General features: G+C 43.1%; 1 protein-coding gene across 1 annotated transcript in view; it reads left to right on the forward strand.

Moving 5' to 3' along the window:
• The window catches only part of LOC102982898 (solute carrier family 23 member 1-like), a 46,156-nt gene that overhangs the window by 8,643 nt on the left and 19,376 nt on the right, over positions 1 to 18,137 (forward strand). The window contains exons 3-4 of the mRNA XM_007111894.2: positions 653 to 810; positions 11,474 to 11,633. Of these exons, the coding sequence (XP_007111956.1) occupies positions 653 to 810; positions 11,474 to 11,633 (318 nt within the window). The remainder of the gene's footprint in view (positions 1 to 652; positions 811 to 11,473; positions 11,634 to 18,137) is intronic.

Consider the following 18,137-nt stretch of genomic DNA (forward strand, 5'->3'; position numbering starts at 1 on the left):
GCCTGCGCGTCCAGAGCCTGTGCCCTGCAACGGGAGAGGCCGCAACAGAGGGAGGCCCGCATACCAAAAAAAAAAAAAAAAAAAAAAAGAAGTGTGATGCTTAAGTTCCACAAACTTGTGTCCAGTTTTCCTCCTGTTATTGATTTCTAGTTTCATAGCATTGCAGGCAGAAAAGATTCTTGGTATGGTTTCAATCTTCTTAAATTTGATAAGGCTGTTTTGTGACCTAACATATGATCTATCTTGGAGAATGTGCTCAGGCCTTCCTGGTCAATGGTCTTGCCCTCACCTTGTGCCTTATTTTAATTATGAGCCTCTTGCCTTGTTCTTGTTCTTAAGGCCCCCTCCTTGGTTCATGTTATATCCTCCTGTGCTGTGTCCCTGCCTTGATTTCTTACCTAGAACATCAGTTCTCAGCAGTAGGGTCCTGCCCTTGAACTCCAGACCTTCTGGCTGGGTCCCTGCTTCTTGCTGCCAGGCCTTCCTAGTTCCTTCCCACTGCTTGCCTGGATCTCACTGCCTGTCACTCAAGGCCAGGCTCCTCTGAGACCAGAGGTGGAGCTCTTGCCTCTGGCAGTAGGAATAGGAATGAAGGTAGAGTAGGCAACTACAGCATCTCCAAGCCCATCTCCTCTCTCTGCTCTGCCCACAGCACTTCCTCACGGCCCTGGGGGGACTCGTGGCAGTTCCGCTCATCCTGGCCAAGGACCTGTGTTTGCAGCATGACCCCCTGACCCAGAGCTACCTCATCAGCACCATTTTCTTCGTCTCTGGCATTTGCACTCTCCTGCAAGTATTTTTAGGAGTCAGGTAGGTAAAACTCCTCCCCATGGATTTTGACTTTTTTTTTTAATTTATTTATGTTTGGCTGCATTGGGTCTTCATTGCTGCTTGTGGGCTTTCTCTAGTTGTGGTGAGTGGGGGCTACTCTTTGTTGCTGTGCACAGGCTTCTCATTGCGGTGGCTTCTCTTGTTGTGGAGAATGGGCTCTAGGCTCGTGGGCTCAGTAGTTGTGGCTCATGGGCTCTAGAGCACAGGCTCAGTAGTTGTGGCCCACGGGCTTAGTTGCTCTGCGGCATGTGAGATCTTCCCAGACCAGGGCTCGAACCCGTGTCCCCTGCATTGGCAGGTGGGTTCTTAACCGCTGCACCACCAGGGAAGCCCTGGATTCTGACTTTTACCTGCCAGAGTAGCAGCAAGGTTTGCTTGGCTTGTAGCCTGAGATGAGTTACATGAGTGGCATGATAGAGGGAGCACAGGACCAGAACTAAGAGCCTGGGTTCAAGTCCTAGCTCCAACACTTACTGTCTACATTAGCCAGGATTCTTGATTAAAGTAACACAAATAGCTACAGACAATTATGCCTGAAACCTTTTACTTTTGCAGATTACAAGGCATATGGCTAGTGAACACATTGCAGGCCTCCTCCCTGGACTTCAGAAGGAGCGATGCAAGTGAGGGGCCCTTCACTGGTAAATCTGCTTTGACCTAATCTGTGACAGGTCTGTGCTCAGCCCTGGAGCTGCAGAGGAAAATGAAAAACATTCCCTACTATATGCTCTGCCTGACCTGTCTTAAGAGAAAATGACTTGACAGGAAAAATTAATGTCCATTTATTCTTTTTTTTCCTTCCAGTTTCATTGAGATGTAATTGACAGACAGCATTGTATAAGTGTATGGCATAATGATTTGACTTACATACATCAAGAAATGATTAGCACAATAAATTAGGTGAACATCCATCATCTCATATAGATACAAAATTAAAGAAACAGAAAAAGATTTTTTTCTTGTGATGAGAACTCAGGATTTACTCTTTATCATTTATTTATTCTTTATCAATTTTCTGAATCAAACCACACAGGCGAAGGCTGATACAAGGTAGCCAATTATTTCCAGAATAGGCTGTCTGTAGACAGCATCCAGAGAATATTCATTCCTTGTGTGGTTTTCTTGCCTAAACCAAATCAAAGGCACTTTCCAAAGTGCTTCTTTTGCAAGTCATTTCCAGGAGATATGCCAACGCTTAAGTTCTCCCATTTTCTGTCGAGGAGAGGGGATTAGGGCCTGCATCTTTGTCAGGTTATTTCCCTTCTCTCTCTTCCTCCTTCTGTCACCATCTCTGAGAGCCAAGATTTCTTCTGAATCCCCCACCAAGGACTCAAAGAGGTGTAGGGTTTGGTCTGGTCTCTTAGGCCCCTAAAATCTGGGACCCCTCCCACTTTTCCAGAATCAGTCCTTGGAGTGTCAGATGCTGTGGTAGCATCAGAGAGGCCTTGCAGCCACCTGCCTGGATACCCAGGAGCAGCCCCTCTGGCTGCCCCATGGAGAGTTACAAACACAAGGCTCTTCTGGATGGGGAAGCACCTCCTCTTAAACTGAGATGGTGTTCGCTATAATTATGGAAAAACACTGATCTTGGAAACTGTGGGCCTGAATTCTAGTCCTGGCTTCTGTGCTGTGGGAACCTGCACAAACCATTCACCCTCTCTAAGTCTCAGTGTTCTCATCTGTAACATGAGGGAGTTGAAATATGTTATATCTGTAAGTCCCTTCCATCTCTAATATTGTGGACACCTATGATGCTGACAGAATAGATGATACAGTACCATATTCCTACTGGAATCTCAGTACTGAGAGTGCCTGTGGGCCTAGCCTTCTGGTAAACCCTGTGAGAGACACAACAAATCAGGAGTTAGAGTTCAAAGAATCTGTAGCCTAATTAAACATACAAAGAAACAGGGAAATAAAATTAAGAAATAAAACCATGCGAATGTCCTTAAACTAAGGTGGGGACAGGAATACACTTGAGTTTGGTTCCACTCATGGAAATGGACTTCCTGCTCAGAGGCTAATGAGTACAGTAACTGCCTACGACATTAGAGATTATAAAACTAGCTGATAGCCTGTGAATCAAAGGCCAAGTAGATTTGATTATTGGTTATCTGATAACCAGTATTTAATTATGTACTTTTCTAGACTGCAAACAAAAATGCTGGTGCAGCAATGAGATTTCAGATCTTAATGATTAAAACCATCTTAAATAGTCAAAGGGAATGATGAGAGGCAAAAACAGCTTCCCTAATAAGAGCTAAAGAGCGTAGTGTCCATTGTGGGGTGGGCAGCTGCAATCCTTGGTGGAGGGGTGGCTGCCTCCCTGGTGTGAATTTAGGGGTCTTGGGTGTGTCCCCCAAGGGCCTGCCTCACTTAAGCGCTCAGTTGCAGAATTTATGTAAGGGCGTACTTCATTATCCGTTTCAAAAGAAAGAATTAAGTTTAAATGCAATCACTAGAGGAAATTATTATTGACTATGTGTAATTCTGGGTCTTAACTCCATCTCTGGAATTATTCATGATTTTTACGTGGGAATTTCTTTTTCTGGAGTGGTTTCAAGTGATATATCTCCCTTTTCATTTTCCTGGGAAAGTCTCATGTGTGGAAATCTGGCTTCTGTATAGTCTTGCCCGAATCAGCCTGCCTGGCATTTGTCCTTTTCTTCCATGGACCTCCCTGCGGCTGAGCCCTGATCTGTCCTAGCTCTGCATCTGTTACTGGCTCTGCAGAAAGTCCATGCCCATCGCCAGAGGTCTGCAGCCATCTTGCCTCTGCCCCATTGAAAACTAGTCTACCAGATGTGCCTTTGGAGTTCTGGCTGGAACAGAAACAGTGGTGGCTGTTGGCAGTAGAAGAGTGACCTGGTAATCAGTCACATCAGAGGAGGGAGAGGGGATGATGTGTCCCAAAGAGGGGGCTGGTGCTGCTGCTTCCTCTGGGTTTAGGTTGGGTAGTTAACTACACGGAAGGTGCGGGACATGCTTTCTTACAAGGTAGCAGGTTCTTACCTGCTTGGGGTAGGAAGCTCAGTAAAAAGATGAACACTAAGTGATCTTTGTCCAATAGTGAAGGAGTTGGGGCTCTGAAGGTACCCAGGGTTTCTCACAACAGAGCGACCCTTTTAAGTTCAAGAATTAATCAATCCCATTTGACATTCCTGAGGCTCTGCTCCCCATTCTGAACTATTTCAAAGAAAATCCCTGTGACATCACCCTTTGCCTAATCATTGGATTGACTCCAAAAGGGGACATCAAAATGATGACACAGGTGAGGTTGGATTCCAGCAGCTCAAGCTCCAGATGTCTCTGTCCCCAACTGTTGACCTCTTCCCCAGAAGCCCCTCATGCTCCACATGTCCCAACCCCAAACCCCTTCTGGGGGCTCATCCTCTCCAGGTTCCTGGGTGCCCAGGCTGTACTGCCTTACCTAGGGGAGACTTAATTCTCCCTCTTCTTTCTACCCCTGACAATTTTTGCATTAATGTTATCTTGGAGTCCTCATGTGGTTTTTTTTTGTTTTTTTTTTTTCAAATATTTTCTCTGCTCTTCATTTTTTTAAAAAAAATTATTTATTTATTTATTTATTTTTGGGTGTGTTGGGTTTTTTTGCTACGCACAGACTTTCTCTAGTTGCGGCGAGCAAGGACTACTCTTTGTTGCGGTGCGCAGACTTCTCATTGTGGTGGCTTCTCTTGTTGTGGAGCACGGGCTGTAGGGGCACAGGCTTCAGTAGTTGCAGCACGTGGGCTCTAGGGCATGCAGGCTTCAGCAGTTGTGGCGCATGGGCTTAGTTGCTCTGCGGCATGTGGGATCTTCCCCAACCAAGGATCAAACCTGTGTCCCCTGCATTGGCAGGTGGATTCTTAACCACTGTGCCACCAGGGAAGTCCCTTGTGTTCTGTGAAGAGGAAATTTTAAAAAATTTTACCAAAGCCTTGATAATTAAATTAGATAATGTATGTAAAGTGCTTAGCTCAGTGCCTTGTACATAAAATTTATTTTTCACACCAAGAAAAGGGTATTACCATAAACACAATTTTGCACCCTCCCTCCCTTTGTAAATTATTGAAAAAATTTTAAATGTGGTAAAAAAACTCCTCCCCCTCCTTTTTAAACATACACAATACATTATAAATATCATTCCATTTCAATAAGCACATTTCCACAATAGCACTTTTAGAAAAATATCACTTAGTATTCCATATTCTAGAGTACATAATATATTCTAGTTTAACCATTTCCTATTAAAGGACATTTAAGTTGTTTTGAACTTTTCACTATCGTAATAGTGACCAACATAATTCACACTTATGAGAGATATACATCTTACGTGTACCGATAATCATTTATCTAGTTAAAGACAGAGAAAAGACTTGAAGAAATGTTAAAGGTTATTTCTGGGTGGTATACATTGTATAGGAAAGGTATATATTATATGTGTGCTGATAAAGTTTATCTAATTAAAGATTAAAAAAAGATGAGAACAAAACGTTGATGATTATTTCTGGGTTGTAGAATTAGGGTGATTTATTCTTATATTTTTATTTACCATTAATTTTTCTTCAGAGTCCATGTGTTTCTTTATAACTGGGAGAAATAAAAACCATTTAAAATTTTTTTTTAGAAAAGTATCAGGATATGTTTTGTGAGCCACACCCTTTGAATCTTTGCCTGAGAGCAAAAGTCCAGTAGGCTGTCCATTACCATCTTGGAAGGGGGCTTGAGAGGTAAGGCTCAAGGCTACAACCTTGAGACAACTTCCTAGATTCTTTGTCACTTCACCTGCTTTTATCTCTGTTTTCCCCAATGTGTTTCTCTGTGGAGGTCAGCATTAAAGCCGTTAAAAAAAGAAAAAAAGGACAGTTGTGCTTGTCTTTGGGGCAGATCAGAAGGGAGGACTGGAACAACGAGGGTGGGTGTCAAAGGTACACTCAAGGCAGTGGGTATTGATGGGTTTAAAGAAGGCAGACAAACAGCCTTCCCCTACCAACCAGAGATCTCCCCCTTCTCCCCTTTCTTCTAGGCAGAAACAAGCACTCTCATTCCTCCAAGCTGATTATTTAGGTATTTTCCACTGTCTCTAATTAATGCACTTCTGTTTTAGGCACTATTGACTGAAGTGCCAATATGGATGACTATGATTTCATTTTCTTTCACAGTCCCTCTCTCCCACCACATACAAGCATATTTTCCATCATCCTATTCTCATACCCTCCCAGCATAGGTCAATATTGAATATACACATTATAATGACTGGGATGCTATTCAGAGCTGAATCACAAAGTGATTCCTTTCCTGCCCAACTATTTGTTTTCCCTGAAATTAATATCTTTCTTTTTAAAAATATTCTTTAGTTTCTATCTGTTTATTTTTAACTCAATGATAAACTCCCTGCCTGTTGTCTAAATCTCTTCTTAAAATTTCATCACATCAGGTAGCCTATCAACTTCATCTTCTTTATGTACTACCTCCTGGGGCTCTCTTACTTGCTGAAGTCTGGAACAGTCGCTGTCTGTGCCTGGTATACATTAGATATGTCATCCTGAGATGCCTCTTTACCCTTATTCTGGGAATTCCCTTCATGTCAGTTTTCAAGTCTAGATCTCTTGTTCCCATGTCTTCCTCTTTTTTTGGTGGAGCACGAATACGCAGTAGTTTCCCGAGAGAACGCATAGGAGGTAAATTCTGTAAGACTCTGCATATGTGAAAATGTCTTGATTCTATTCTCATACTTGATTGATAGCTTGGCTGGGTATAGAATTTTAGGTTGGAAATAATTTGTTTTACAGAATTTTGAAAGAATTGTTCCCTTGCCTTCTAGTTTCCTATGTGGTTTTAAGAACTTCAAAGCCTTATGTGACATTCCCACTTCTGCTGCAGAATTTGTACAGGCCCAAGTTGTGCTGAGTCTATTTATCATTTAACTGGGAGAGATCTATTTATTTATAGTGTCTAACATACAAGGTCAACTATGATCATCCTATTGCTAAATCCAATAGACAACTGTTCAACTAGGCTTGACTTTCGAGCTTCCATGTTGGTCTCTGCATCATCCAATTTTAGCAAGAATCTTGCTCAGTCACTGTAGCCAGAATCTCCACCCTCACTCTCTGATTGGTTTCCTCATTTTTCACTATCCACAGGTGATGTCTGTTCACCTTGGCCTGTTTTCAGCAAGAATCCTGTTCTTACCCCTGATGCTTCCTCTTAGTAATTTTCCATCCACTGATCCCCACCCTGCTCCTTGGCTATAAATTCCCACTTTTCCTTGTCACATTGGGAGTTGAGCCTGATCTCTCTCCCCTATTACAAAATCCTATTGTAATAGCCCCCCTTGAATGAAGTCTGCCTTAACGTCTTTAACAACCATCATGTATATCATCTTATGAAGAGTACATGAGAGCTCAGAGAGAAGGGTTGAAGCTTAACTTCCCAATACTTCCAAAAGGTTAGCTGTTTCTGTTTTATGGGCCCAAATGGAACTAAGAGATGAGAAAAATTCCCCACATAATCATTAGCATAAACTGTTGAAGCAGTTTGTTCTTTCCACATGCCCTCTTATCAGTTGTTCTTATAACAAACACACTTTTGCATTTTGGCCCAGTGACTCAGACTTTCTGATCAGGGCTCTGCACTTCCCAGCTGAACCCTACCACTGGCATCTGCCCCCAGCATCATTTTCCTCATACAGAGACAGTGCAGTATTGTCCTACCCACCCTGAAGTACTCTTGGGATAATGATATGAAAATGCTATGTAGTTTTAAAATACTATATAAGCTTAGATGTTGATAGTACCCCCACAGACACATTTCTGTGGCTTTGACAACCTAAAATATCAATCCTATCAAACTTCTAAGAGACATTCCTGAGACTGCAGATTTTGACATTTTACATGCAAGTTGTTGTTTTAAAAGAAAATGGTGGGGAGTTTTCTTCTTCAGACTTGAGTATACAGATGAGATGGTAAAGGTTGAAGGGAAGAGGAAGATGGATAGGGAAGGTCTTAGGAAACAAATCTTAGAGAACCAACCTGCAAGAAATGGGAATGCCAGACAAGATCTTAAAAAAAAAAGTCCATACTATAACATCTGTTATTTGAGGAAACATTAAGAAAATGTTTTGGTGTACACTACCTTTTCTAGAAGTAGCCACACATTGCAGAGGGAATAAAAATGAAAATTACTCTATTTATTGATCTCTTTCCCAGGCATTGTGCTAATCACTTACATATATTTTATCTTCACAGCTACTCCTTGGGAGAGTAGTATTATCTTTATTTTGTCAAAGAGGACACTGAGGCTTGCAGAAGCTGGGCAACATGCCTAGGTCACACAACTGATAAGGTAGAGCCAGATTCAAACTCGCCTTTGGTCTACACCATGCTCTTAACTAGTGTTACAGGGCAGTGGTGATAAGTAAGGAAACCCAAGCACTCATGCTGGTTAACTCTAAGACCTTGGGCTCCAAATCCCCTATCTATAAAATGACAAGGCCAGGCTGGATACGCTTCAAATGGCTCTTCTAGTTCTAAAATGTTGAGTTTTTAAAATCAACAATCTATGGTTTACAAGAGAGACATTTAAGTCAGAAGGCGTATGTATAATAATAGTGAATCATACTCATGGGAAAATTTTAAAAATAGGAATTACCATCATGCTAGCAGATGAAATTAATTGTGAAATTAAAGCAGCACTGAGATACACATTAAGGTCACCATGAAAGGTAAAAGATACATAAAGCAATGAAAGCCTTGTAGTGATACTGAATGCACACATCTTAAACATGTACCAGGAAAGTGTGTAAAAGAAAAACTAGCAGAAATGCAAGAAATATATGTAGATCTCTCTCCCTCTCTCAAAAAGTTACCAATGAGAAGTTATGAGAAAGAAATGGGAATGCTAACAAAATGAGGTGGGGAGGGGGAGAGGAATGAATGGAAAATGGGATTGGAAGGTCTGAGTACAGAATAATGAGGGAAGAATTTATGGATACATTGTGTGAATCTAAAGGTAGCACATAAGAGTACTCTCTAGTAAATAAATGGAAAAAATTCACCTTGCTCTTGAACATAAAAGGTATTTTTTAGCAATTACAAAAACATAGAGGGAACTCCCTGGTAGTCCAGTGGTTGGGACTCAGTGCTTTCACTGTCGTGGCCCAGGGTTCAATCCCTGGTTGGGGAACTAAGATCCTGCAAGCTGCGAGGTGTGACCAAAAAAACCAAACCAAAACAAAACAGAAAGGTAGAAAGTCCATATATCACATTATCCCAACTACATATAATAATCTTGAAAGGAACATGAGCAGAGTTAGAAAAGTGCTAAACTACTTGAAAATTTTGAAGTGCTCCCTTAAAGAAGTTCTAAGTTGGGGATGAATTCCTGCATATAATAACAAAAAACATTTTTTTCAACGAAAATAAAGCTCACCATCATAAAAATTGTTATAAATATATTTTGACAGTATCTAAATTCTATGTAATGAGTAGACAGTTTATAGACAAGGAAAAACATATAAAATCACACGAATGAGTGCACATCTTTTATGACTTAATGAAATGCAAATTAACATTTGTTAGGGTTTCGTTATATGCCTGTTAAACTAAAAAAATAATAAAATAAAATGAGAAAACCCAATGTTCATAGGTTTTTGCAGCACTAGGCTCAGTGCTGGAGAGATGGAAAAGAAAAATAATCATCCCTGACCTCATGGAACCCAGTAATACTGAAATGGCTGTGGCAATGGTGGCATAGTAATGGTGGAGTGCTTGTAAGCAGAGTCATAAGGTGTTTAAAGAACCCCTGAGAGTCAGTTACTGTAAATGATTAGTTTGTTAGTACAGGGGCTAACAGAGAAATGTGTAACTAGAATATAAGTGGTATTTTGTCTCAGTCACCATCGTATCCCCAATACCTGGCCACCAGTGCCTCTCACAGAGCAGGTCCTCAATAAATATTTGTTGAATGAATGAAATGTGCATATAGAATTACAGCAAAAAATTAAAACACAATTCTTGTATTATATACTCTGTACATATGATATGCAAAGATTTCTATGTTCATTTTAAAAGCTCAAAAGGATTTTGCAGTGACATGAGTGTAGCGTGTTTCCCTTCTCTGTCAAGATACTTAGCTTATAATTTCTATGCATTTTAATTGAAGTATAGTTAATTTACAAAGTTGTGTTAGTTTCAAGTGTACAGCAAAGTGATTCAGTTATACAAATATATATATGTGTATATATATACATATATATATTCTTTTTCAGATTCTTTTCCATTATAGGTTATTATAAGATATTGAGTATAGTTCCCTGTGCTAGTGCTATACAGTAGGTCCTTGTTGTTTACCTATTTTATATATATTAGTGTGTACATGTTAATTCCAAACTCCTGATTTATCTCCCCCCCATAATTTTGTAATTAAAAACATTATTCACACATACCCATTCTACCACCCATATGTTCCTGCCCTGTGTGTGCCATATATTCCAATCTATTTTGTAGCCTTATGGGTCTAGATTTATGAATCTAGATTACTTGTTCTCAGCCCTGGTTGACATTAGAATCACCTGGAGCTTTAAGCCCTCCCCACGCCTGGCTGCACCCTCTTGACAAGCCCACTAACTCATATGAGGGTGATGTCCAGGCATTGCTGATTCCTACGTTCAGCCAGAACAAAGGCCACTTAGGCAGCAAAACTTTATATTTTCATTAAGTAAAATGTGTTCAATCTTTCTCAAAAATAACTCTTTAAGCTGTCTTCATGGAATCCTGAGTTCAAAAATAGCCTTCTAGTATTGATAAGAAAAAGTACGTAAACTGGGTGTGCTATAGTGACAAATGCAAGCAGGAGGCCGAGGTCCCTTTGTTCCACCCCCCACCCCAAATTCTAATATGCAGGGTGAAGAGACTAGGTGAACCTTGATAGCTTCTGATCTTCTAGTAAGAGAGGGTTATTGGAGGTTGACTTATCAGGCTACATTCACCTTGAAGGGAGACAAGTCAGATGGGCTAGAAGTTCTGCTAGAAGTGCTCAGAGAGGCCAGAGTGAGACACCGATGAGAAGGGAGAAAGACCTGGGTGGGGGACACGCCCTGATAATTGACCTCAAGCCTATTCAGTCCAGGTGATAAAAAGGAGCCTGAAGGTAGAGGTCTGGGATTGCTGTTCATTTTTGAAGAGGCAAAGGAATCTGGCCACCCAGATTCTAGGCTGTGCATCTCTTGTCAGTGGGGGGAACTCCACATGTGTGAGCTGTGCTTTGATCCTGGGGTCTGGGGAAGATTCTCTGGGACTGAGGAAGACAATGGCACCCACTAAACATGTTCCCTGAGCTCTGTGCTGCCCCCAAATCGTTTCCCAGCACCTGACTGTCTGCTCCTGGGCTTGTATCTCCAGGACTGGGGTTAGGTCTGCTTGTCTTTCCCTCTCCACCTCTCCTACCTGTCCAAAGTCTGGCAGGGTTCATGGGTCTGACTTGGAGCTTGGCAGGAGTTCCCTGTAAACTGAGAACTGCAGGGGTCATGTGTTGCCTTGAAACCAAGGTAGGACTTGGGATTAAAAGGCCTCCACTGGGGCCAGTGACAGACCAGCGCTTAAGGAACTGATTGGTAACTCTCTCCTTTCCTCTCCTCCAGGCTTCCCATTCTCCAGGGAGGAACATTTGCTTTTGTGGCACCCTCCCTGGCCATGCTGTCCCTTCCCACCTGGAAGTGCCCCACGTGGACACTCAATGCCAGCCTGGTGAACACCAGCTCCCCTGAATTCACTGAGGAATGGCAGAAGAGGATCCGAGAGGTATTGGGGTGAGGGGGTGGGATGAAAGGAATGGAGTGGTCCTCAACAGGGGCTCCTGAGTTGATTCATTTGTTCAACCTTCATTGTTCAACTCATTGCTGAGCAAGATTCCAGGCTTTAAGATACTTGGCCCTTGCTTAATTCAGTTTTATCATCCAGGGAAAGAAACTAGTGGTCTTGAAGCAGGCTCTGAAGTTTGGCCATGCTCCAGGTTGGCTTATCTAAACGATAGATAAGGAAGCCAGCACACAGGATTCTTGGCAGAGAGCATAGCCATACTCTCAGGGACAGTAGACCTGCTAGCTTCCAGACCCCAACATCCTCACCTGACCTCCTAGTTGAGGGGTCAAGGACGGCCCATGGGTGGGGTACTGTATGAGAGAGTGAAGGTCACTTGAGATTTCTAGGAAGCCCAACCGGCTTCCTCCCAGCTTGACCCTAAATATGTAGGCCTGGAGTGAGGCTAAGGACCACCTCCTCTGGAGCAGGGGCAGTTACACAAGCACCATATGGCACTGGGTTTCCAGAACAAGGTAGTTTGCTCAGGCATGAATCCAGCTGTCACTTAATGTCTTCAGCACTAACTCACTAGAACTGGACCAAGGACATTCCTGAACTCAGGGCTGTGGACCTAGAGCAGAGTTTGTTCCCTAGATATCCTTGGGAGTTAAGCTAAGAAGGCTTAGCCCAGCCAGGGTCCATCCTGCACCCCACCCAGTCCATGTTCAGCATCCTCACAGCCTCATGGCTGCAATAAGGGTCACATCCGCTGTATGTGAAAGGCAAAGAAAGAGGGAAGACAGAGGAAACATGGTAACAAGATTCCTATTCTTACCCAGATTTGACCAATGAGAAGGAGTAGAATTGACAAAACACTCCAGCGGGGGCAAGGGGTGGGGCAGAGGGACAATGGTGTAAGTCCTCAACTGACTCCAAATACCTGAGAACCAGGAGTGCTGATGGCTGGGGGCAGGAGAAGGTGGATGTCTCAGCTCAAGCAGAGCAAATGAGCTCTTCTGCTTTTTGGTTATGTGGGGCCCTCAAAGGATTGGAGGGCACTCTCGCACATTGGGTAGGGCCGTGTGCTTAATTCAGTTCACCAATTCAAATGCTAACCTCTTCTGGAAACACCCTCACAGACACGCCCAGAAAAAATGTTTTGTCAGCTATCTGGGCATCCCCCAGCCCAGTCAAGTTGACACATAAAACTCACCATCACTGTATGTTATGTATATGTTCAACTTTAGTAAACACTAGCAAATACATTTGCAAAGTGTATGTTCCAATTTACACTCCCACCAGCAGCATGTGTGAGTTCCAGTTACTCCAAATTCTCACCAACATTTTCTCTTCTTCATTTTAGCTGCTCTGGTCAGTGCATGATGGTAAACTTGTATCATTCTTTTATGATGTTATTGAATGATTTAGAGTTAGCTATAAATGTCTGTCCTCATCTTGTAGGTCTATTTGACCACCTGGGGTCATTTTTGCTCCTATGCTTACCACATTAGCTGGTGACTAGAGGTCAATATCCCAATATAGACTTTGTTATTTATCATTATTTCCATGACTTTCATTTCATTGAGTATCATGTAAATGACCTCTGAATTAGTCCATGACCCATTTTAATCTTAAAGTTCAAACAACAGACCGTGTCCTAAATATGCCAGCATCATAGTAGCTTTGACTACTTTCACAATGTTCATTCCTCATTGTCCATCCAGTACAGCACAGTATACTCTGGGTCTAGTTTTATTAGATGTGTTTCAGTTTGGTAGAATCAACTCTGATGCCGGCATCCCTCATCCCAGATTGAAGACGTATCTAGAAATATGGCTAAGAAATCATTTTCTGGGCTTCCCTGGTGGCGCAGTGGTTGAGAGTCCGCCTGCCGATGCAGGGGACACGGGTTCATGCCCCGGTCTGGGAAGATCCCACATGCCGCGGAGCGGCTGGGCCCGTGAGCCATGGCCGCTGAGCCTGCGCGTCCGGAGCCTGTGCTCCGCAACGGGAGAGGCCACAACAGTGAGAGGCCTGTGTACCGCAAAATAAATAAATAAATAAATAAAAGACATCATTTTCTTATTTCCAACATTTTAAATGCAACAGGCAAAAGTAGCATTATTCAATACCATAATTTGATAACTCCAGTTCTTCCTGCCGCCATCTTTCTTTCTGCCCACTGTGAGCCCTTCTTAACCCATTTCCTTGCTCCTGTTGGAAGAGGAGGTGCTGAGTCCTTCTCTGCTAGCCTTTAAATAGTGGGCAAAGGAAAAGTAACACTGTTAAACCCTCCTTGTGTGTCCTTCCCCAAGGTACTTTCAAATTATTTAATAAGTATATTGTCACTGTAGCCTCTCCACTGGGTAGGATGCATCCTGAAAAACACCAGACTTTCCAATCCAGCCCATAAATACCATCAGAATTCCAACAAGTCAAATTAAGTTGATTCTTATTATTCCTATCTTAGGGAACACAACCAAATCCCTAGTCCTAGGAAAATAGGGTTTCTTTACCTTCTCATTTCCCAATCTGTCCTTTACAAACTGCTCCACTAGTGACTCAGTTTAGTGCCCCACCTGTAGCTTGATCTTGCACTATCCTACCCTGCAAAGGCTGCCCTTCGTGCCTTTGTCACCCACATTTTGTTGCTTCAAGCACACGTTCTAATTTTGCAATAATTTCACTGCTTTTGGAAAGTGACATGAAATATGAAAAGATAACTTGATACACTGTATTTCTTTGTCCATTGCTGTCTTGTTCATGCTGTGAAAAGTGATCCTTGAGCTGTTTGATATATAAGTTGATCTTCATGCCGGTGGGCAATCTGGGTTGCTAGTCTCTTTATTGTAGCCTGGGCCAGGGCTTCAGTGGCAGGATAGGCAAAGCTCAAACCAGAAACACTGTCCATACCAGTTTAAAGCCGTGTTAAAACCTCCCATGCTCTGTGGACTGTCCAGTACAGGCAGCTTGCCAGTTCTGTGATGGGCCATTTATCCTCATATTCTCCCACCAGAGGCACCTGTGCCCATCGCTGTTGGCAATCTGGATCATCCTGGGCAACGCAAGTGACTTCAGATAGAGATGGAGATTATGTAGTTTGTGAGCCCACATATGCATGGCTTGTGGCCCGAGGTGTCATCTTGTGGGCCCTAATGACTACATTCAAAATCATACTTCCCTCCTCTTTTTAAGACATAGGGGCATCTACGTGAACCACCAGTATTTGAGATTTGACTATAAAGTCCTGTCCCATAAAAGGTAAAATTTCAGTAGAGCCTCTATGATCCACTTGCCAGACCAAACTGCTAGTCCACTGGCCACAGCCCGAGAACCTATATAATTCTAAAGGGATGACTCTGGGGGTTTATGTGTGTACTGTCAGTCACATCACACACAGCTTGGTCCTTTGGCTGGACTTAGACTTGCCTTCCTTCCTCCATCAAGGTCCTTCTGTTGCAATGTTATACTCTTTCAGTCTCAGTCTTTCTCAGGTGGGTGAGCAGCACCTTTAGCAAGACTCCAAGCAGTGCTTTTTTTAAAAAAATAAATACATTTATTTATTTATTTATGGCTGCATTGGGTCTTCATTGCTACGGGCAGGCTTTCTCTGGTTGCAGTGAGCAGGGGCTACTCTTCGTTGTGGTGCGCAGACTTCTCGTTGCCATGACTTCTCTTGTTGTGGAGCACAGGCTCTAGGTGTAGTTTGGCATGTGGGCTCAGTCGTTGTGGCTCGCGGGCTCTAGAGCTCACGTTCAGTAGTTGTGGCACACGGGCTTAGTTGCTCCGCGGCATGTGGGATCTTCCCAGACCAGGGCTCGAACCCATGTCCCCTGCATTGGCAGGCGGATTCTTAACCACTGCGCCACCAGGGAAGTCCCCCCAAGCAGTGCGTTTTGAATTAAAAGACCCACATAGTGGGATCCAAGTCTCTGTTGTTAGAGATAGATTATCTCGTGAGGTAGTGTCCACCCAGGGGAGGGGGACTGTCACTTACTGATGGATCCTATGAACCCCTCCTTGTGTAACTGCCTTTTCTTTTCCTGAATGTAACGATTTCCCTTTAATTAGCACATTCTGTTGATGATCCCCTTCCTTATTTGAACGTCTTTCTGACATCACTCAAGATACCATTGGGATCTCTGATCTTGGAGTTATTTGGTGCCATTCAGTAGTGCTCTAATTCCAAACAGTGCCCACAAGTTAGGAATGGTCCTTCAGAGGGAGAGTAGTTGAGTAGCTGCTCTGGGCCGCCTCCACACCAAATGCCCCATGCAGAGCTGAAGCACCAGGCATCTGCCAGGGTCAGTCCTCATTCAGCATGGACGGAACCACTGACGCTTCTGATGTCTCAGGAGCACTGTGCTGGTCAGGACAGCAGTCTGAGACCAGTCTGAGCCATAACTTGTGAATTTCAGCCAGAACCTTCTGCTGTTCTTCCCTTTCAAAAACAGCCTTTCTGCATGTGGCCGTGCTCTGGTATACAGTCCAACAGTGCACCCAGATGTGGATGTACTTCAATGATCTGTCAAGTCCTTGTGCTTCCTTTTTTTCTCAAGGTGGACCCAGAGTTAACAGAGGTTTTTAATGTTTAAATAACTTTTCCATGTAGTTCCAGACCAAGATATACCTAAGGATTTCACTTGTCAAGCTGGTGGGCCCTGGATTTTTGCCAGGTCCGTTGGCCAGTCTTCAAATGCTGTGTGCTGTACCACCTTTTCCAAAGCAGGATGTATTTCTTCTTCAGTGCAGCCTACTTTTATTATATCATCAATAGCATGAATCACAAAATACAGGTGGTCTGAGGTTTTGGGGGGTTTTGTTTCTGCTGTCCCCCAAGGAGCCAATACTTGGCTTTTGTAAATCCAAATTAAAACTAAGCAAAGAATAAGAAGTGGATTTTGTCAACAAAAATTTAATTAACTATCAAGTTAAGAAGAAAAAATGGAATTTTATTCGAGCCAAGCTGAGGATTATAAACCCAGGAAGCAGATTCTCAGGAAGCTCTGGGAACTCTTCCACCTGTTAGAAGTTGAAGGCACAGTCATATACGTTTTTGAGACAAAGGATCGAACATCAAAATGACGTACTGATATTTTACATAAAGTTCACCAAGGATACATAGTCCAGATAAGCAGGTACAGAGCGAGCAGCCAGTCACCATGACCCCCTACAGAGCTGGGAGAGAGCACTGTCCTTTTAAGAAATTACATTTCTAGCTTCAGAAGAAAGAAAAACAATTGATCTTTAAGGCTGAGCTGCCCCTCATCTTTGAGGAGCTCTGGTTAATGTGTAATGAAGGTTCACACTGCACATGAGGGAGGGAGGAGGCCCAAACAAACACACAGGGAGAACTTTATGTTTAATTTTTTTACTTGTCCTGCCTTAAAATGTAAGTTTTATTTCATCAGTTTCCTTACCCTGCTCTGCTAGATGCCAGGGGCAGGATTTCCCTTCCGCTTAGACCTACTGAGAACTATGTTTTGTGCGAGAATCTCTTGCCTTCATACCATCCAAGAGGAAAGACCTGACAAGTTAATTTGTCTCTTCTCCTGCCTAAGCACTCCGCTGCTCCGGTTCTTCCTGCGTTCTAAAGACGCGTCTGCCTCAACACGGCAATGGTCTGAGCAGTTACTTTGTGTTTTGAGGACCCAGTATCAGTAGTGAGAGAGGATGTTTAGGGATGTTTAGGTCATGCTGTGCCTGCACTTGAGCGCAGGATCCCAAGCTACAGACACAACCATGTGTTTTAAATACATTTACCATTTATTTTTGCGTTTGTGAGTCATCTAAAGCAGGAGCCAGTAAACTATCGCTCTTGGACCAAATCCAGCCTGTAATCTGTTTTTTTACTGCCCACCAATTAAGAATGGTTTTTACATTTTAAAAAGTTATTTAAAATTAAAAAAAGAATATGTGACAGAAACTGTATGTGGCCCACAAAACCTAAAATGTTAACTCTCTGGCTTTTTACAGAAAAAGTTTGCCAACCCCTGCTCTGAAGCACAGGGCCCAGGCTGGGCGTTCCTCTTGCCCAGATCTAAGGCTGTAGCCTCCACTGTTTTTTCCCACATCGCCTTCAAGTGTCCAGCAGTGCAACCCCGAGTCTTATTTGTGGCGTGCTAGCGCCATCTGCTGGTCAGTGTTTTTCACCAGCGCTGTAAGCAAGGGAAAGTTCTTTCAAGTTTCAATCTTCCTTTACTGATAGATGGATTGGTTTAATTCACTGGGCCAGCCTATTGGAATTTAAGGTAGAGTTTCCATGTTTCACTGAGTTAAATTTGTTCACACACATCTCAAGGCTTGAAGCCACCGATGGTTAGCAGTCCAACTCTACATCACGATACTAGCCACAAATGAAAGTGAGGCAAATACGGGACCAATAGGGGTGTCAATACTTTCTGGGAGATAAGAAGTAATAGAGGGCTTCCCTGGTGGCGCAGTGGTTGAGAGTCCGCCTGCCGATGCAGGGGACACGGGTTCGTGCCCCGGTCCGGGAAGATC

This window comes from Physeter macrocephalus, chromosome 5, assembly GCF_002837175.3.
Source record: "Physeter macrocephalus isolate SW-GA chromosome 5, ASM283717v5, whole genome shotgun sequence".
NCBI classification, from domain to species: Eukaryota; Metazoa; Chordata; class Mammalia; order Artiodactyla; family Physeteridae; genus Physeter; species Physeter macrocephalus.